Raw genomic sequence first — 19,694 nt, forward strand, 5'->3', positions numbered from 1 at the left:
GCGCTATATTAAACTGAAAAAACACAAAAGCCATATAATTATCAAAGCGATGCTCTTCATCGTGACATCTTCGGTGTTCTTTGGTCGGTGTAAGGGTGGCATGTGGTTTTAAGCTGCTCTCTGTTACCGTGCAAGAGAAGAACGTGCGTAGAGCTGTCAATGAGCCGCTCTTCACGGCGGAGGTGGGTACCTTAGCAGGGGGCGGTCTGGGAGCTGCACACAGGGATGGGTGGTCTCGGAGAAGAGGCGGTCTTGGGGCGGCACACAGGCTCGTCCCTCCCCCTTTCGGCCTCTCCTCCCTGGGATCACAGTGACAGTGCGGCCGGCTACAGATTTTGCTCCTCGGACCTTCAGGCGTCGCTTCACCCGTCCCCATGGAGGTCCCGGGCCCCGGCGGCAGGAAGCGGCTCCCGCAGCGGTTGCTGGGCGCCGAGGACGAGGCCTTGAACCAGATAGCACGGGAGGCGAGTGCTGGGTGCAAGGGGCTGCATGAAGGGTGGTCTGCATGAAGGGATTCTGCTTAATAAGGGAAAGGTCCTTAGACGGAGTCGGTGGTTGAGGGCTGTTGTTCATATGCATGAGATGGGGGTAGTGGCTGTGCTGTTTGTAGGACACCCTTTGTATACAGTACGGGGTGGGCGCTGAGGGGCTGATTCTGTCCTTGCGCTGGCTTAACCCAGCTGTCACTTTTAGCCCAACCTCCTCCGACCCAAGGGGCTGCTGGAAACGTAAGCTCACTCGATCCCCTGCACACCACGCGGTATAGCGAAGATCCCCATGTAAATCCCGTGCCAATATATTTGCGGTACTGTAGACTGTCAGCCTATTCTTACTAGCCTGCTCCGTGCCCCTGTGCACCCCTACAGCCTCTTATGTCTCCTCCTCATCCCCACAGACCTCTTCTGCATATCTGCCAAGCAGCCACATGTCCTGTGACACCTTCAGCATGCCTTGGCTTTTTTCCTGCAGCACGTTGCATGCTGGGAGTTGTACGACCATACATATGGTAGGCAAAAATAAACTATAAGACCCAGAATGCAAAACGATGTTTGGTACAAGACAGGTCTAGCTGAAGGTGTCAGACAGGAATAATCTCCGGTGTCGCGTGTGCGTCAGCGCTTTAATAAAGGGGGGCATTCGCCTCAGTTCTGTTATGAGGCCTTCTGTGTGTACAGGCGCTATGTAGGAAGTCGCCCGTATGTATCTTCTGTTATGAGTGATGGCACCTTTCGAATTGCAGGAGCGGTGTAATAAAAACATGTCATGTGTATCAAGGCTAAAATGAAGGGTGTTTGTTATGCCTTTTAGGCTTTAGTAATGGCCAATATTCTGCTTGTTGCCCCTTCAATGGTCTTAGATTCCTTCGCAGCAGTGTTGTATATTAGTTATCTGAAGTAGACTCAGATGTGTAATAGCTCTTCGGCGGAGATTTCTATGTGTATTTATTCTATCATCAAAGCTCCATTCCGATATCTATATTCGCTCTACCGTCGATGGGCCCCTGTGCACTGTTTCTAAGACGGAGGTTCCTGTGGTTATTAGTTCTATGACGGAAACTGCCATGTGTATTGGCTCTGTGACAGAAACACCTACGTTTTTAGCTCTATAACGGAAACTTCACTGTATACTGCTCTATGATGGAGGCTCTCATGAGTATTAGCTCATTGACAGAAGCTCCCATGTGTAGTAGCTCCAAACCAGAAACTCCCATGTGTATTAGCTCTATGACAGAAGCTCCAGTGTGTATAAGCTTCATGACAGAAGCTCCCATGTGTATTTGCTATCAGAAGTTCCTGACGGAACTCCTGTGTGTATCATCTCCATGACAGAGATTCCCATGTGTGTAAGCTCTGAGACAGAATCCCCAGAGCGCCACCTCTCATGGAGGGGGCGGCGTTATGACCCATGGCCCTTAGAGCTGTTCCCTCTTCTGCACACACGACTACTTCTGGGGTCACGGAGGAGGCTTCCTGTCGCTGATCCTGTGACTTGTGGGACCAGGAACAGGAAGTGGCATGCAGATTAGCGCATCACTTCCACGGCTGCGATGGCAGGGCCTATTTAGGGCCAACTGGGCCGGGCCGCCTTCTTTTTGGTGGAGGTTATCGGGGGAGGATGAAAGACCTGGCGTCCCTGGTCACCCTCGTGGCAGAAAGGTTTCCCCTAAGATTGTTTTTCAACAGTGATGGGGGTCCTCAATCTCATTCTTATTAGAGCAGCACTAAGGGTGAAGATAGCAAACTGGATCCCAAGAGAGGATTTTGTTGAGTTCTCTTTAAGCAAGGTCAAGAGATGTTCAGATGAGGAAGCAATTTATTCTGAAATAATGCATTAAAGCGGAGAGAGAGAAACATCTTGGCCATCCTACTCAGCACCCAACCAGGAGACTCACAACACTGCACATTCTAGAACAGAACTTCATCATGTCATACTTATATTAACCATGACATGATGCATTACCTAGGAGACTCACAACACTGCACATTCTAGAACAGAACTTCATCATGTCATACTTATATTAACCATGACATGATGCATTACCTACACTCGGTAGTTATCACACACCTCCCTCACATATAACAAAAATTATGAAACAAGACAACCATTATCAGATAAAAAAAAAAAATAGTCTATTTACAAATGAGGAAACAACTCTTATACAATAGAAACATCTATTTTACAACAAAATCTTTTAAGTATGATGGAGTTTTGACTTTTCTACTACAACTCCACTTGGACATATACTCACTTGTAACATCATCACTCTGCTTGAGTCCATGCTTACCGTCACTCATACCTTCCCTTGGTCCGTATTTGCATTACATTGACCTTCTTTTCCTTTATAAATTACCATTTTATTTAAATTCCACATCTGGTGGTCTTCAGTTTTGTTCGCATTAGTGAAAAACGTTTAATACTCTCATGGGTTTTGACCGCTTGCTGCACTCATTTCTGCATCCAGGTTTTCTTATAATGACCCAGTCACCTACTCTGACCTCAGTCTTCTTGACCTTAATCTTCCTGTCGAAGTGTTGTTTACTACCCTCTATGTTTTCTTTTTCCTTAAGTCTCCAATCATCAGAAATTATTTTCTTTCCCCTGCTACCCAAAAACCTGTTCACCCATGCTGGTTCTAAAATTGTATTGGGTTGCCTTCCACGAAACAGGGCAAATTGAGATTCCCGTGGGAGTGAGTGAGGTGTGAATCTATATACACTTACTTTATTCAACACTTCTTCCTTCCAGCACAAATGATTGCTCTTTGCCAGAGAAATTGTTTCTTTCAATACTCAATTAAACTTTTCTACCATCCCATTAGTTTTGGGATGATAGAGAGCACACTTTTTATGTTTAATGCCACAACCATCCAAGAACCCCTCCATCTCTCTAGACACTGGTTGTACTCCATTATCTGTTAACAATGTTTCTGGAATTCCCTCCTCTGAGTTCAGTTCTTTAAAAAAGTTGTTGACCACTTTATTCTCCGTGCCTCTGGTAAAACATATTTCTGGCAACTTGGAATATACATCCACCACCACTATGATGTAATCCTGAGAACTGTCTCCATAAATAGGTCCTACAATATCCAGGGCAATATCTTGAGGTGGACCTAAAGGACAATTCCCAATAAACATAGGTTGTACTTTGGGTTTCAAGACTTTATCACTTACAGCACATTGCATGCAGTCTCTTACCAATATCTCTGTTTGGATGTCCATTCCTGGCCACCAGTATGAGTAATGCAGCCATTCTTTAGTTTTATAGATTCCCAAGTGACATTTGTGTGCTTGATCTAACAATTCTCTTCTTAATTACTCAATGGATCTAGTCTAGTGCCTCTGAACAATAGGCCTTTCTCTTTTGCCAATTGGTCCTTAACCCACCAGAATTCTCTACACTCCAAACCTCCTTGGTATTTGTCCTTTCAACCCACCTGTAATAACTGCATTCAACACCTTGTCTGTCTTAACTTCCTTTAGCCACCTCTGTTCAGATATCATTTCATAATCAATCTCTCAAATGCTCTCAGCTTCATCTGAATCTATGGGGTCCTCCGTTGGACAGTTGCTCATGTCTAGCACCAATCTGGACAGCGTATCAGCCAAAATATTTTCCGCTCCAGGGATATATTTCATCTGAAAATCATATTCTTATAGACTCACAACCCATTTTGTGATCCTAATAGAGACAGCACCAAATGCCTTTAGACCTGACAAATGAGCTTACCCATAAAAAAAAAATCAGCTTTTTGGTGGACCACTGTACTGCCAAGGCTTCCCTTTCTATGACCGTACCATCTTTCTGCACCTTTTAAACTTCTTTAAATAACCATGATGGTGTTCTCAGCTCAACAACCTCCCTGTTAAAGCACTGCTCCCAGTCCCTTAAGACTAGCCTCTGTGTTAAATTTCAAGCTTATTTTTAGGTCAAAAGTTTTACATTTGGGCGTGAGTGCTAGTTTGTTTTTTAGTTCCCTAAACTCTCTTTCGCATTCTGAACTCCATACAAAACTGACCACTTTGTTTAACAAAAGTCTCATGTTTGAACTGATTTCTGCAAAATTCTTAATAAATTTATTATAATTTTCTGTCATTCTTAAAAACCTCATGAGTTCCTCTTTGGTCGTAGGAGAAACCATGTTTTGAATGGTACTCACTAAATCTCCCTTGGGAACTAACCTGTCACCTGTTATCATGTGACCAAAGTAATCCCAAATCTGCATTTCTCCATTGTGATAGTGAGGTTATATATAGTGAGGTTATATTCATCTAGGTTATATTCATGTAGGAAGCACTTTGCGAGTCGCAAACGGCAAAATTTGCCGTTTGCGACTCGCAAATGCGTGTTTCCTATGCAGAAATGCATTTTGCGAGTCGTTACCGACTCGCAAAATGCATTTCCGAATCGCAAATAGGAAGGGGTGATCCCTTCCTATTTGCGATTCGCAATGGTATGCAATTCCATTTGTGACCGCTTATGCGGTCGCAAATGGAGTCGCAGTTACCATCCACTTGAAGTGGATGGTAACCCATTCGCAAACGGGAAGGGGTCCCCATGGGACCCCTTCCCCTTTGTGAATGGACCCCAAAATATTTTTTCAGGGCAGGGAGTGGTCCAAGGGACCACTCCCTGCCCTGAAAAAAACGAAACAAAAGGTTTCGGATTTTTTGAAATGCAGCTCGTTTTCCCTTAGGGAAAACGGGCTACATTTAAAAAAAAAAAAAAAAACTGCTTTATTGAAAAGCAGGTCGCTAACATGGAGGCCTGCTGACTACAGCAGGCCTCCATGTTAGCGAGTGCCTATACTCGCTATGGGGCCGCAATTTGCGACCCACCTCATGAATATTCATAGCATAGCAATTTGCGAGTTGCAAATTGCGAGTCGGAAGGACTCGCAATTTGCAACTCGCAAATTGCTTCCTTCCTACATCTGGCCCTTAGTGTGCTGAGGACTTTCCTTACCCTATCATTAAGCTCAATTTAATTCTTTCCATAGACAAGTATGTCATTTTGATAAATGCATACAGCCTCAATCTCACGTAACAGTTTCTCCATCGTTCATTCGAAGACCAAGGTTGCAGAGACTAGCCCAAATGGTAGTCTGACATATCTGAATGTTCCAAATGGTGCAATAAAAGCAGTGAGATTCTTAGATGACTCCTTCAATTCGATCTGGTGGTAGTCGGAGGTGAGGTCTATGGTGGTAACCTTTGCTCCACCCAAAATTACCAATAATTCTGAAATGTTTGGTAGTGGCTATCTATCAACTACAACACCTTTGTTCAGTTTCCTGAGATCCACACATAATCTCACACTACTATTGGACTTCCTGGCCACCACCACAGGCGCTAATAATTCAATACCTTTTACTTCCTCAATTATTTACTTTATAGTTCAGCGCATATTTCTTGCCTTATTGCTAAGGGGAGATTGCTCACTCAACTGCAAAAAGGTTGTGCCTCAGTAAACATCTGACTCTTGTGTGTGTGTGTAACCTCTCACCCATACAACCCAACTCATTTCTAAAGACTTGTGGGAATTCACTCCTCAGCTTATCCTGAAGAGTCACATCCATACCTTTCCCATTATGAATTAAACTTAATCAGGTTTAAATAGTCTTACCTTCCCCTTTAGTTTGTCTTCATAGAATTTGTTTGCTACAATAGCAATTTTATCCCCAAAGTCTAACAGCACCTTGGTTTTCTTTCCTTTGACTTTAATGGTAACTATAGGACCTGCCCCACTATTGTTTCTGACTTGCAAGATTATTTGGCCACATTTTATTCCAGGGTTTCCTTCATTCTCAAAATCACTTACATCCACTTCATTCACTTTTTGTTTAACGTTTCTTAATCTGCAGGCTGAAATAAGGTGTCCCTTTTTTTAACAATATGAACAAAACCCTTTAAGTGCAGGACAGTTCTTGTCGTTGGCAAAATGTACTTCGTTATCACACCTAAAACACTTCTTAGTCATTTTTTTTTGTTTGTCGTCCATGTAGAATTTTGATCTTTCTTTTACTTTTCTTCTTTGTCAACTTGTACCTCCTGGTTAGTATCCCTCTTTTCCTTGTCAGTAGCCTTCTTCATCACCTCAACGCATTTTAAAGAATGTAAAATTTTCTTGGACAGAGATAATTCTTCATCTATAGTAGGTTAATCTTGCAACCAAAGCTCATCACGCACCTTCTCAATGTTACACCCCAGCATAAATTGGTCTCTAATCCTTTCATCAAGAAGGATACCAAACTTACATGAGGATACTAAACGTCTAAGATCAGTGGCATAGTTCTCTATAGACTCTTCCTCATACTGCACCCTCTTCCCAAAGTAATACCTTTCAAGAATGGTGCTTATCTTTGGTACGTAGTGTAGGTCTAATTTCCTTTTATATGCCTCATATTCATTGAGATCAACTGCTTCACTATCTGGGACATCAGGAAGATGATCAATTACTGCCTGCCCTTCTGCTCCAAGACAGTGAAGCAGAAGTGCTTTTGTCCTATCCGCACTCAGAGACGTACCACATACACTAAAGTACCTTTCAATTTTTTTTTCAATTTTCCCCACCTAATAGGTGGATATTCAGGGTTTGCCAAAAAAATTGTAGGTGCCGTGACATTTTTCATGTTGGTGATGAAAGTAAAACAAAATGTAAACTGAATGAATGGAGCTAAACGATTGGTTTAAAATGTCTCTGTGTCCAAAAACAGATATTATCATGTTTCAAAGGATGTGCCTGTCATCGACTGCATGGTTAGCAGGGTAACAGGCTTTAACGAGAAGGCGTGCTTGTCGCCAAGTAATAAGTTATCAGGCTGACAGCCACCTTAATTAACTACAGCTGTCAAAACTTAAGGAATGTCACTGAATAATGGAGTTGTAATTAAGGCATGCCTGTCGCCGCGTCAAGGTAAACAGGGGGATGAAGGTGTGCCTGCCACCAATTAATAAATGAAGCAGATGTCATACTGTCATTGAATAAGATGGTAAGTATCCCAAACTGACCATATGGCCACCACAACGTCGACCACAGCGTGTTCTAGTGTCTTCTTTATTTCTGAAGGCAATAGGGGACTGAACAGTAGCATACAGAGGCACGCACGCCCTGTACCTACTGATTTCCCGGGGCTACAGGATGAGGCTCAGAGTAATCAACATCCACACTGCAGTAGAACCGTGAGAAGCCAAGGAGTAAGGGCACAAGGTAATTACCATCCACGCGGCAGGAAGCGGCAAGGGGCGAGGCGCAAGCTTTCACGTGGCCCTTTAAAAAAAAAAAAAAAAAAAAACAATGTTAATGGCAGCGCACTGAGGTATAGTTATCTGCTACACTGGAGCGCAGAACTAATAAAATGGAAGTACATACCACCGCCGCTTGGAAATGTGGCCACCACCACTTGTAAACGTGGCCGGAAACTCCAACGAAAGGCTATTCTGTAATAACAGTGATATTGAGATGTTTCTTGAAAACCTCTCCTCTTTGCCCATTGTTTTCGCTTGTCGCCAGTGTTGAGTTCTCTTTAAGCAAGGTCAAGAGACTTTGTTACGAAGAAGTGATTTATTCTAAAATCATGCGTTAAAGCAGAGAGATGGAAACATCTCAGCCATCCTACTCAGCACCCAACCAGGAGACTCACACATTGCACATTCCACACAGAACTTAATCATGCCATAGTTATACTATGACGAGATGCATTACCTACACTGGGTAGTTACCGCAGATGTTCACAGCAGCTTGGGGCATGGGCACACGTTTCATCAGTGTAGGAAAGGGGGCTGTGGCCCCTGGTCACACTTTTTCTAGCTTCTAAGACAGCCTGGTGTTCAATGGGCAAGACCAGGGACGCAGACAAGGTCACAGTGAGTGGAGACCGCCCCTCAGCAATGCAGTTGGTTTCACCTGTCAGGTCCTTCTGGGATGAAGGGTTGCCTAGACCTGAGTGTTGTCCATAGTGGCCCAAATTATAAATAACTGTATATATCATGCTGCTGAATTACTTATCCATTCACTTACCTTTTACATATCCTAGAATTTTGACACAGTGGTTATCCATGCTTGCTGTGTTTTGATATATGACTTACTGGCAATGTAATATTGTGAATACATCTTGTTTTGTGTTTATTGTACTGTAATTAACACAACCTGTCTTTCAAAAACACTTAGTTGACATCTCATTGACTCGTTTGGGTTTGAGAGGTTGCAGTCCGGACTGGGTTCTTCAGGTCCTAACTGCCATGAATATTAGCTCTGTGACTGAACCACCTACGTGTATATTGGTTCTATGACGAAGGTTCCTCTGCGTATTAGCTCCCTGACAGAAGCTATCATATGTTTTAGTTCCAGGATGGAGGCTCTTAGGTGTATATGCTCTCTGACGGAAGCTTCTAAGGCAGCAACCCCTGCACATGGCAGATGGTTGGCATTAGTTGCTCAATGGGCAAGAGCGGATTGATGGCCAGGTATGGAGCATGAGGTCAAGTGCCCCCAACCAAATGGTGATATTATCCGGTGATGCTTAGGCGAGGGTTTAAAATGCGGCAGGGAGTAAACAGCTGCCTCTTTGTTCTCTCACTCTGGCAAATGGAGCAGAAAGTTTTGTAAAAGAGAACGGGATAATCCCCAAAATTTGGCTACTTTGATGGTTTGACACCTTGACAGCGTAATGACAGGGTAATAACTTTCTGAGCACAGGGCTGGCTGGAGGGAGAATTGACCTGCTCGTGGTCCTTGATTTTCAGTGTGAGATCTGAAAAGAATCCAAGAGAGGAGTTCTCAAATTGGATATCACGCTTGGCTTGAGCTGCCTGAAGTATTGCGTCACAGTCTTGGTAGTTAAATGTGCAGGCAATAAGGCGTGGCTTCGGGTGTCAAGATGGTGGTCGCACTCTGAGAGTGCTCTGGACCCCTCCGTCATCCGCCCTAAGAAGCTGCTACCAGGAGGTTTACTATGCTGCCCTAACCGTTCCCGCGAGCCCCCGGACCTCGGAGAGACCTCCGGTACCGGTGTCGACACAGCCCGAGCCGTGAACGCTGGCCGTGACCGGATCGATAGGTTTCCAAAGATGGTGGCCGGGCTAGCGGCGTCTCGGCGGGCCCGGGGATCGGGGCCCGCCCGCTGAATGGGCCGCCTCCGATGCGAGTGCCGTGTGCGGCGCGTGAAGTGCCTGGAGCGGGCTGTGACCTGGGGCCCCCGGCGGGTAGAGGAGCAACGCGGCCAACATCGTTGGTCCTTGGAGACTGGGGCTCCGTGGCGCCGGGCTCGGGGGACAGAGGAGAAGCCCGGAGAGGGTGAGCCCTGGGACGGGGGCTCCCCCGCCTGATTCGGACAGGTGCGGCCGGGCCCCGGGACAGGGGCCCACCTGCTAAGGACACCGCTACGGGCGAGCGAGCTGCGCGTGATACAGGGGGCGCCTGGACTTGGCCCTGTAATCTGGAGCCCCCCGCAAGAGAAGAGGCGACACGACTGGCTTGGTGTACCCCGCCCCGGCGAAATGAACGTAACGAAGCTGGCGCCGAAGAGGTGAGCCGTACGGTGGGGGCTACCTCGCTTGAGCCAGGTAGGGCGCAGCTGAGCGGTGCGACTGCACTCCTGTCTGCTGATCCCGGACCACCGGGGTGAGGTGAGTGGCCCTCGGCCCCCGGGTCCGGCCAACCAAGAACGAAGCTGCCCCCTCCTGGAAGAAAGAGAGAGAGAGGAAGAAGGGAGAAGAGAGACCTGCCCCCCACCCAAATAAACAACGCAATATGAGCCCAAAAGGGCGCAGCAGATTTGGGCGACAGGGCTGTGCCCCCGCGATCCCCAATCTTCAATTTTGAAGAGACTCCCCGGAGACCTGTTCCCATCCCACGGCCATAACGCTGATAACGCACGCCAACAGACCCTGGTGATGGGAACCTACTAAAGATGTGCTGAAGCCTCCAGAGGATCAAGGCGCTTCGCGACTTCTCAAAGTCGTCTGACAGGACCTGGAACGGGGAGAAACCAGCCACTTGGCAGACCAGCAACACGTGGCTGACCGGTAGCCACCGAGTCCCGGGGAAGGGACTGCGACATCTATCGCCGACGCGCCCTGATGAGACCCTACTGATGGTCCGCCTCTGGGACCTTCCCTGTAGGTGCGCCTAGGTTGTTGAATTTAGACGGAAGAGCCGCATAATTCGAATAAGACACCCCATCCCCCCCTCCGAGACAAAATGGGGAAGGATAGAGCGAGTAAACTTCCCCCACCCTCTCAACAAAAGATTGATAAATTTACAACATCAACAGGCCCTAGAGGAGATGGAGAGACAGCCGAGGGGGGGCCCAGCATCAGACGGAGTAAATGCCATCCTCCTGGCAATTCAGTCATCGCAAGCAGCTGTGGAGACTAAAATCGGGGAAGTGCGTGAGGACATGGGCCTCATCAGGCAGGACCTCAGAAACGCGGTGAATCGTATCACTGAAGTGGAGGGCCGAGTCTCCCACAACGAGGACGAACTAGCTGACCTTAGGACCAAAGTGGCCCAGTTACAGACTCGAACATCCGAACTACACCGCCGGGCGGAAGATGCAGAAAACCGATCGAGACTAAACAACCTACGTTTTGTAGGATTCCCGGAAGGCTCGGAGGAAGATAAAGCCACAGAATTCTTGGAGCAGTGGATCAAAACTTGGATGCCGGACCAAACCCTTTCACCCTGGTTTGCAGTGGAGCGTGCTCACAGGGCCCTTGCCCCGCGCCCCCCTCCGGGCGGTCCAAAACGCCCGATGATTGCCCGAATCCTCAACTTTAGAGACCGTGACAATATCCTCAAAGAGGCAAGGCGCTCCGAAAATCTTCAGTGGGAAAATCACAAAATCTTAGTATTCCCGGACTACACCCGGGAAGTCCAGGCCCGTCGCCGCTCATATGAGCAAGTTAAACAAAAACTTAGGGCTATGCAACTTTCGTACATGCTCCTCTTTCCTGCGAGACTTAAAGTCATTATGGCGGGCAAGGCGTACTTCTTCGATTCCCCGGAAGAGGCATGGGACTGGCTAACTGAGGAGGGCATCGGGGCTCGAAAAGGGCCCGCGGCACGGAGGGGGGAGCCCTCCCGGTCAGATCCCCCCCCCCCGCTGGGGGGCCCTGGAGGGGCCGTAAACGCACTAGATCTCAGAGAGGAAGACAAAGAAACTTGGATGCTCCCATGGGTGGAGAGACGGTGGGAGAGGCTGGCCCACAGAAAGGAGGGTTGCCCGTTGAGTCTCCAGAGGGGCGGATCCAGACGCATACCGGAGACGATGACCGCCTGAGTCAATCCCCGGCGCTTGGTTGACATGCTACACAGAGCCCCGAACGGAGCGCGTGGGAAGGGCCGGAGAGCCCGGTCCATCTCGAGGAAATCCGTGTTGGGCTGCATCAGGGACATGGGCTCTCCCTAAGACTTGTAAAGTATGGCTTGACTTTTTGTGAACAGTTGTAAATGATCCGACCTAATGGAGGGGTCCACCACTCCACTCCTATGGCAGCCCCTTTGGCTGTTGTGTTCTGGTTGATTGTTAGGGCGACAGATGCTTCCTGGGTGGGAGTATGGGGAGGGGGGGGTTCTGGGGGAAGAAGGTTAAGTTAGGGTTAGATAGATATATTTTGAGTATTGCACTGTTAAGTTTTAACTGGTCATTCCTTTGTCCACTGACTGACACCCGACACTGTAAGACTCCTACGCAGCTCACGCCTGGTCCCCATTGACACAAATCATCTCATGGAATGTGAACGGGCTGCTAGATAAGATCAAAAGATCCGCAGTAATTAACACTCTCTGTAGATATTCCCCATTGGTGGCCCTACTGCAGGAAACCCACCTTCTGGGAACTAAATGCCCTATGCTGGCATGAGGAGGATTTGATAGGGTCTACCACGCAGGCTTCTCTAGGGGATCCAGGGGGGTAGCTATCCTGCTCCACAGCTCACTACCCATGGTGGTTACATCTACGAGATCCGATCCGCAAGGCAGATTTGTAGTAGTCTCAGGGTTACTCCGAGGCGCGACACTGAATCTTGTGTGCGTGTATGCCCCCCCAGCGGGATTTGACGCCTTTCTACTTTCACTTTGGCAGGTGGTAGCGGGACTCCCCCAAGGAATCACAATAGTAGGAAGGGACTTCAACGCGGTTCTAGACCCCAGATTAGATGTGTCAGGGGATGTCACTGCGGGCAGGTCCACCCGAGCCGCAGGCCTCAAGGGCTGGGCTGATAGCCTTGGCCTATGTGAAGTATGGAGAACCTGGCACCCTATGGAGCGTCAATATACGCACACGTCTGCTGCCCACCGGACACACTCTAGAATTGACCTAGTATTTATGCCGGCCATGGACTTCACCGGTGTCACGGGGGCAGAGATACTGCCTCGAGGGGTGTCGGACCACGCACCGGTGCGAGTCCGGGTGGGCGGAGTAGATCTCACTAGACGCCCGGTATGGCGCCTGAATGCATGGCTCTTACAGGATGATGACTATACCCTCGAGATTAGGGATCGTCTCACGCAGTACTTTGAACTGAACGTGGGAACGGTCCAGTCGTCAGGCACACTATGGGCTGCCTACAAGGCTACCTTAAGAGGACATGCTAAGTGCCTCCTACACGCACGTGAACGCACCCGTGACTCACAAGTGTCCGAGTTAGAAGCTGAAGCGTTAAAATTGGAACGCCAACAAACGTCCTTATCCGAAGCCTCCACATTGAGGCAGCTCACCAGGGTCCGAGAAGAAATCAAACACTTAGCACTTGAGTCAGCGAAGCATATGTGGAGGGCATCGTCCGCCCGAATATATGGCTGGGGGGATAAAAATGGGAAGCTCTTGCACTGGTTGGCCACCCGGCCCTTAGCTAACAGAATCATTCCCGAAATTAGAGATGATACAGGCACCCTTCTTAAGACACCCATCGAGATTGCACAGAGTTTTGCTTCCTATTATGCACACCTGTATGCTGAGCACCCCCGGCCTACTGTTGAAAAAACATCCCCCCTCTTGAATGACATAACACTCGCCAGAGTTTCTCAGGCGACCAAGGACAGGCTAGACGAGGCACTTGATCTCACAGAAGTAACGAATGCGATCGCCAGTCTGGCTTCAGGCAAGACACCAGGACCAGATGGTTTTCCTGCGGAATTGTATAGGAAATGTAGTGACATTTTGGCCCCGCACTTACTTGAGATGTATAAAGAAGCTGAGCAGAAAGGTCACTTCCCTTCAGGGATTGACCTAGCTACAATTGTAGTAATCCCGAAGACCCAATCCCCATCACCAAACTGCTCGGCTTACCGACCTATCTCCCTCCTCAACATTGAGATCAAGGTGTTAGCTTCAATCCTCGCCACTAGATTAAAAGAGGCAATGCCTGCCTCGGTGCACCCTGACCAATGCGGCTTCATGCCTACGCGGAGCACCAGGCACTGCATTAGGCGACTGCATCTTGCCTTAGCACACCATAAAATCCTGTCACACACCCCTCTGGCGCTGCTTTTACTTGATTTTGAGAAGGCCTTTGATACAGTGGATTGGTCCTATCTCAAACAAGTATTAAAAAAAAACAGACTTGGACCCAAGTTCCGAGGCCTTGTGGGACTACTCTACTCTAATCCAACGGCTCAGGTCCAAGTAAACGGAGTGGTCTCGGGTGTGTTCCCGATTGGTTGTGGCACCCGACAAGGATGCCCGCTATCCCCCTTACTCTTTGCATTAATAATAGAACCCCTGGCGAAGTTATTTCGAGAGGACCCTCTGATGGAGGGCTGGTCTTGGCCCGTGTGTCCAGAAGACCGTGTGGCACTATACGCGGACGATGTCCTACTATACATAGCTAACCTGGCCAGGAGCGGCCCCCGTATCATGCAAATTCTAGACATCTTCTCGGAAGCTTCGGGTCTCGCCCTAAACCCCAAAAAATCCCTGTTGGTTCCGCTCCATCAATCTAGAGACTGTATAGATTGGCAACAAAGCATACCAGTGCGGAGGAATAGCTTTAAATACCTGGGGGTGCATGTCGCAACGCTCCCTGAATTAACATGGGAGCTCAACTTCACGAATTTAACCAGAAGAATCAAGGACGATCTTCAACGGTGGAAGGACCTCCCCCTTAACTTGCTTGGAAGAATCGCACTCTATAAGATGATGGTCCTTCCCAGGCTTCTCTACCTCCTCCAAAATTATCCAAACCCTATCCCCATGAAATGGTTTAGAGAAATGGACTCGCTAGCACGCCAATTTCTGTGGAGTGGCACCCGTCCCCGGCTAGCGCTTAAAACCTGCCAGAGAGACATCTACGAAGGGGGCCTAGGAATGTCTAACGTCTTTTACTACCACCTGGCGATGCAACTACTTGTGATCAACGACTGGTTGGGGGGGGGGATGGACAGACCCGGCGTACCGACTGGAACTCCAGACACTGAGCTACCCCAAGATCTTCGACGCCCTGTATGGCGGCCCGATCACACGTGGGACTCCAGGGGTGGTGCTGCAGGGATGGCGGACGGCTCAAAAGATTTCAGGATGGTGGGGGCGCCCTACTCAGCAGACCCCACTGTGGCACGGGACACGCTTGGGAGAGGTGGCGGGTCTTGAGGGATTCCAGAAATGGGATTATATAGGTATCTCTACACTGGGGGATATATGGGAGGGCACGCATATGCGTTCCTTCGAGGATCTCCAAGAAACCTTTGCACTAAATAAGACACAATTCCACAAGTATCTCCAAGTACGACATGCCCTACTGACGCAGGTCCAAACAGGGGACAGCATACCTGAAAGCAGCCCTATGGAGAGGAGGGCTCTGATGGGGAATCTGGGTAGGAGAGGCGTTTCCCAGGTATATCGCACATTAATCACTACCACTGCCTGTTCCCTAGAGGAACTTCATCGGAAATGGGAGGGATGGGTGGGCCCTGTGGAAGAGGAGGACTGGACTGAGGCATTGGCAGCTCCCCACGCCCTGACCATGGCGACACGTCTCCGACTAATACAGACTTATTATCTCCATACTGCCTACCTTACACCCTCTAAAATGCACAGGGCGGGTCTCCGACCTACAGCTGACTGTCCCCGATGTATGAGACCAGACGCTGATTTTTTCCACATGGTGTGGTCATGCTCGATTATTAATACTTACTGGAGGATGATCTTGCGAGAGATCTCGTTGACCCTGCAAGTGGACATGGAGCTGACACCATTGACATCCCTATTAGGGGTTATGGGAGATTCGGGATTACGCAGAGCAGAACGAACCTTTCTAGGGGTGGCATGCCTAGTGGCCAAAAGAGATATCGTGGCGGACTGGAAAGCCACTAAGGCACCGGTCCTGACCAAATGGAGAGGGGGGATGGATTGGTGTGCCCAATGTGAAAAACTCGTATATGAGGCTAAAGGGTGCCCGAATAAATATAACAAGATCTGGGGGAAGTGGGAGGGCACGACAACTTAACCCCCTATGCCGCAGACCGACACAATGAGAGGAAGAATCCATACACATTCCTCCAACCCCTCTGGAGGGAAATGAAGCACATACGTGACACACCGACATTGACGTGTACAATCTATTCATTCAGGGTGTTGTCTGGGGCATTGGATTTGACCACTGTTTGGTGCCCATTGGCGCCTTGTTATTTATGTATATAATTGCTTTGTTTGTTTTGTATTACCTTACTCTATTGCAAAACCAATAAAAAAATTATTTATAAAAAAAAAAAAAAAAAAAAAATGTGCAGGCAATATTCATCTGGGGAGGGGAACCTGGAATAGGGGAGTGGGACCGGGGACCAGTGCACATGCTCAACCATAAAGAAATTGGACAGTCTCTTGGGTTTCAACGTTTGAGTGATAAGTTCTTCCAGGAAAAGTTCTGCACTAGGCGCCTCCGCTTTCTCTGGGACCCCTACCGTCTTGATGTTGTTTCTTCTTGCCCACCCCCTTCATAATTCACAAGGTTGCCCATTATGAATTCATTGTCTGGGTGAGCTGGGTGACAGTCTCTTTCAGGGCTTTAGTGGTGGCCTGCAGGGCAGTCATTGATTGCTCTGCATGGGTGACACATGCGCTAATTTTCTGGAGATCTGCTTGCAGGATGGAGACCTCCAGTGTTAGTGTGTCTAGTTTGGGCTTTATCGTCTCCTTCACTTCCCTCACTGCCATCATGATGTCTGCCAAGTAGGGCTCTGCCACAAAGGCCGAAGTCTTTTCACTGCTCGCTGCAGGTGTCAACAGCAGAATAGTGAATTTATCTATATTATGCTGAATACCTCCGTGCCCTTTACCCCCCACTATTTTGGGTCCAGATGGGTGAAGGCCCCACAATCACACTGGGGTTAGCTACCCCTGCTTCACTCAGGACAATACCGACCAACAGCGTCCCATATGGGTAGACAGGGCCAGATTCGGGTCACAGCGTGTTCACTTACTGATTATCCTGCAGGTACCCTGTGGTCCTAAGGCTGTGATTCTGGTGTCCAGCAATGCTGCCACACTGATCACACTCCTGTTCGGGCCGGGGGCGGGTTTCCCATCTGCTGACCAGTCCTCCCATCCATGCGAAAGCCCTTAGTTGCTGGCCACGAGGCACCACACTACTCCATAGGGCTCTGCTGTGGACCACTGCTTTGCCAAGTCAACAAGGCCCTTCAGGCTACATAGTGGAAAACCAGGGGCAGGCCAAAGGTTTGATGCTGGCCGTTCCCCGGGTCATCTGGCTGTCTCTCCCTCAATGTCCCGGCCGCTCCCCAATGCCACCTCCGTTACTCCACCCAAAGGGAGGAAAGGAGGGGTTCCTTCCCTCCCTCCCTCCTGGCACTCACTCACACCCGGATCACTGCACACTAGCCTCTGGGTCCCCCGTCTCCTCCTGTAACCCCACAGTGGTCATTGTGTCGTGCCATGCAGCTATGGAAGCCCTCCAGGCAGGCGCCCGCACACAGGGAGCCCAGAGCTGTGCACAGGCCTCAACTAACTGTGTGCCCTTCTCGGCCTTGCAGGCTCTGGCAGTTTCACCCCCAGCCGACTACTGCCCTCCGCCGTCAACTGCGTCAGTTGATCCTCTCCAGGGTGCCGATTAAGTACAATTTTAGGGGGGGCTTATTCCATAGGTCGCTGGAGCCGCGGTGTTAGGCGGCCATCTTTCTCGGTGCCTAGGCAAGTCTCGCTGCCCCCTTTCCTCCGCTGGAGGTTCTGGGCCTTCCAGCCCTGCCCTGGGTTGCCTGTGATTGACTATTGACAGGGCTTCGCATGGAGACTGGTCTGGCACAGGGGTCCTGTCAGGGACGGCGAATTACATGGTTCCCAGGTTGGGTGCTTTTGTATTAAACTTTGTATTTTGCATCCATCAACTACACTAAATGAAGGTTGCATAAAAGGATGTTGATGGCGTCATTTGCTAATGAACCCTTGGTGGGGAGCGTACTTTGGTGGCACCAGGTGCCTGCTCCTACAGAGGATCTGAACAGGCGATAGCTTCCGGTCTGCAATGTGACCGGTGTTCGGAACATGCAACTGGATGTGTTGTTCCTCAGTGTGGAACTGTTTATAACTGCTGATGTATACCAAAGTGTATGTTGTTTTATATATTCCAGTGTCACTTGGCGTGCTATCTAATCCGTGCGATGCCTTCCTGATTTTCATAGCTGCCCTTCTATTCCTTGGCTGATGTTTCATGTACGTGAATAACCACATAACTATGTCTTGGTAGAGAACACACTCTTGGTGTCTGACTGTTTCTCGTTTGGAGTGGATTGAAATGAAGGGAAGGGTGGTGTTCTGGGGTGTATCTTCTCTTCTTCTATTTGGGATCATAGCGATTGGCACGTTGTGAGCGCACTATTAGTGTGTTAGGTCTATGATGGAAGCTTCTATTTCGGAGACTCCCATGTGCATTAGCTGTATGACGGAAGCTGGCATATGCATTAGCTGTTCTCCGGAGGCTCCCTTGTGCATTAGCTCTATGATTGAAGCTTCTGTGAGTAGCAACTCTCTAAGAATGGGGGCAGGCTTGTGAGCACTATAATGGAGCGCACTGGGTCTATTGGCTTTACAATGCAGGTCCCATGTAAGGAGCCTGATAATAATATCGCCCACAGGCCTTGTGTACTATGTGTGTAAAAAGGTGCCCTGTTCATCAGTGCTAGAAACAAGTGTTCTTGTGTTAAATTTGCACATACCCTCGAGTTTGGTTAACTCTTAAGAAATGCATTAATAAAATATTAAATTAATGAATAATGCAGATCCTCATGTATTTCAGTTTTGAACTGATGGGGCATTGATTACCAGCCCTGTGGTGATTAAGCTCTGTAATGTATGTAACTTGGTCTATTAACTCCATAATGTGATACCTGTAGGTATTGGCCCCAAAGTAAACTGGACCCCTTGTACTTGCTCAAAAATGATGTGCATGTGAGTTTTAATGTCACGCTAACACTACATTTTCCTCTTCGGTGGATTGTTATTGCACGGCTTATAGTCCACTTGAGCCTCTGAAGAACGCAGCGTGCTGTAGACACATTTGTTAATGTCAGTTTCATGGGCCATGTTGTCCTGTGGGATAGTAGGAGCGTTGCTTCAAATGGTGCAGCAGGTTCTGTGGCACCGGGGCCTAGAGGCCTGAGGAGCACATTGATCCCTGATTATTGCTGTATTATATAATTCAGACAGCAGCCGGGGGCATTTTTCTGTTTGCACTAGGGCCAAGCCACACTGGTTACACTGCAGTGGGGCAGTTTGCCTTATTGCCAGGCTCATGAATCCTCAGCATCTGTAGGAGACACAGAGACACAGATTGACTGGTTAACGTCTTCAGCCCCGCTGGGTAGGATAAAGATAGGATAATAAATTACAGATTACAGTGGTCTCGAGCCCCCATGTTTAAATTTTGCTGCAAATTATTTGCTGATGAAGACTGGCGTAGTGGGTGCTAGGTGAACATCTCAAATATGTCTGCGGCTTCCAGCGCTTAATTTGTAAATAAAAACGTGCCGGTGCTCAAAGCACTCTTAAAAACGCGGCTGCTGCTATTAAATGTGCGAATACTGAGCCGGCGTAATCCTGAAACCATCTCGGGCCTCTTCAATCCATTTTCAGCCACTCCCTATCCCTTCAGCTCACTTTTGCACCTTTCTGCTTTCTCCCATTCTGACGCTTTTTCGTTTTTCTCTTCTCCCGTGTTTCCCATATGTGTCTTTTGCTCGCAGTA

The 19,694-nt window shown here is 48.5% G+C and overlaps 1 protein-coding gene across 25 annotated transcripts in view; it reads left to right on the plus strand.

The window, feature by feature from the left end:
* The first annotated feature begins 262 nt into the window (after positions 1-262).
* LRRFIP1 (LRR binding FLII interacting protein 1) overlaps positions 263-19,694 on the plus strand; it is a 422,096-nt gene continuing 402,664 nt past the window's right edge. For 19 of the 25 annotated variants that reach the window (XM_069225601.1, XM_069225602.1, XM_069225606.1 and 16 more), the window contains exon 1: positions 290-464. In XM_069225601.1, coding sequence (XP_069081702.1) covers positions 375-464 — 90 coding nt within the window. In that variant the 5' untranslated portion in view covers positions 290-374. Of the gene's footprint in view, positions 465-19,694 lie in introns of all 25 variants that reach the window. The other 6 variants (XM_069225605.1, XM_069225609.1, XM_069225581.1 and 3 more) reach the window with 2 other exon arrangements.

The sequence above is a fragment of the Pleurodeles waltl genome, chromosome 3_1 (assembly GCF_031143425.1).
Source record: "Pleurodeles waltl isolate 20211129_DDA chromosome 3_1, aPleWal1.hap1.20221129, whole genome shotgun sequence".
Lineage (NCBI taxonomy): Eukaryota > Metazoa > Chordata > Amphibia > Caudata > Salamandridae > Pleurodeles > Pleurodeles waltl.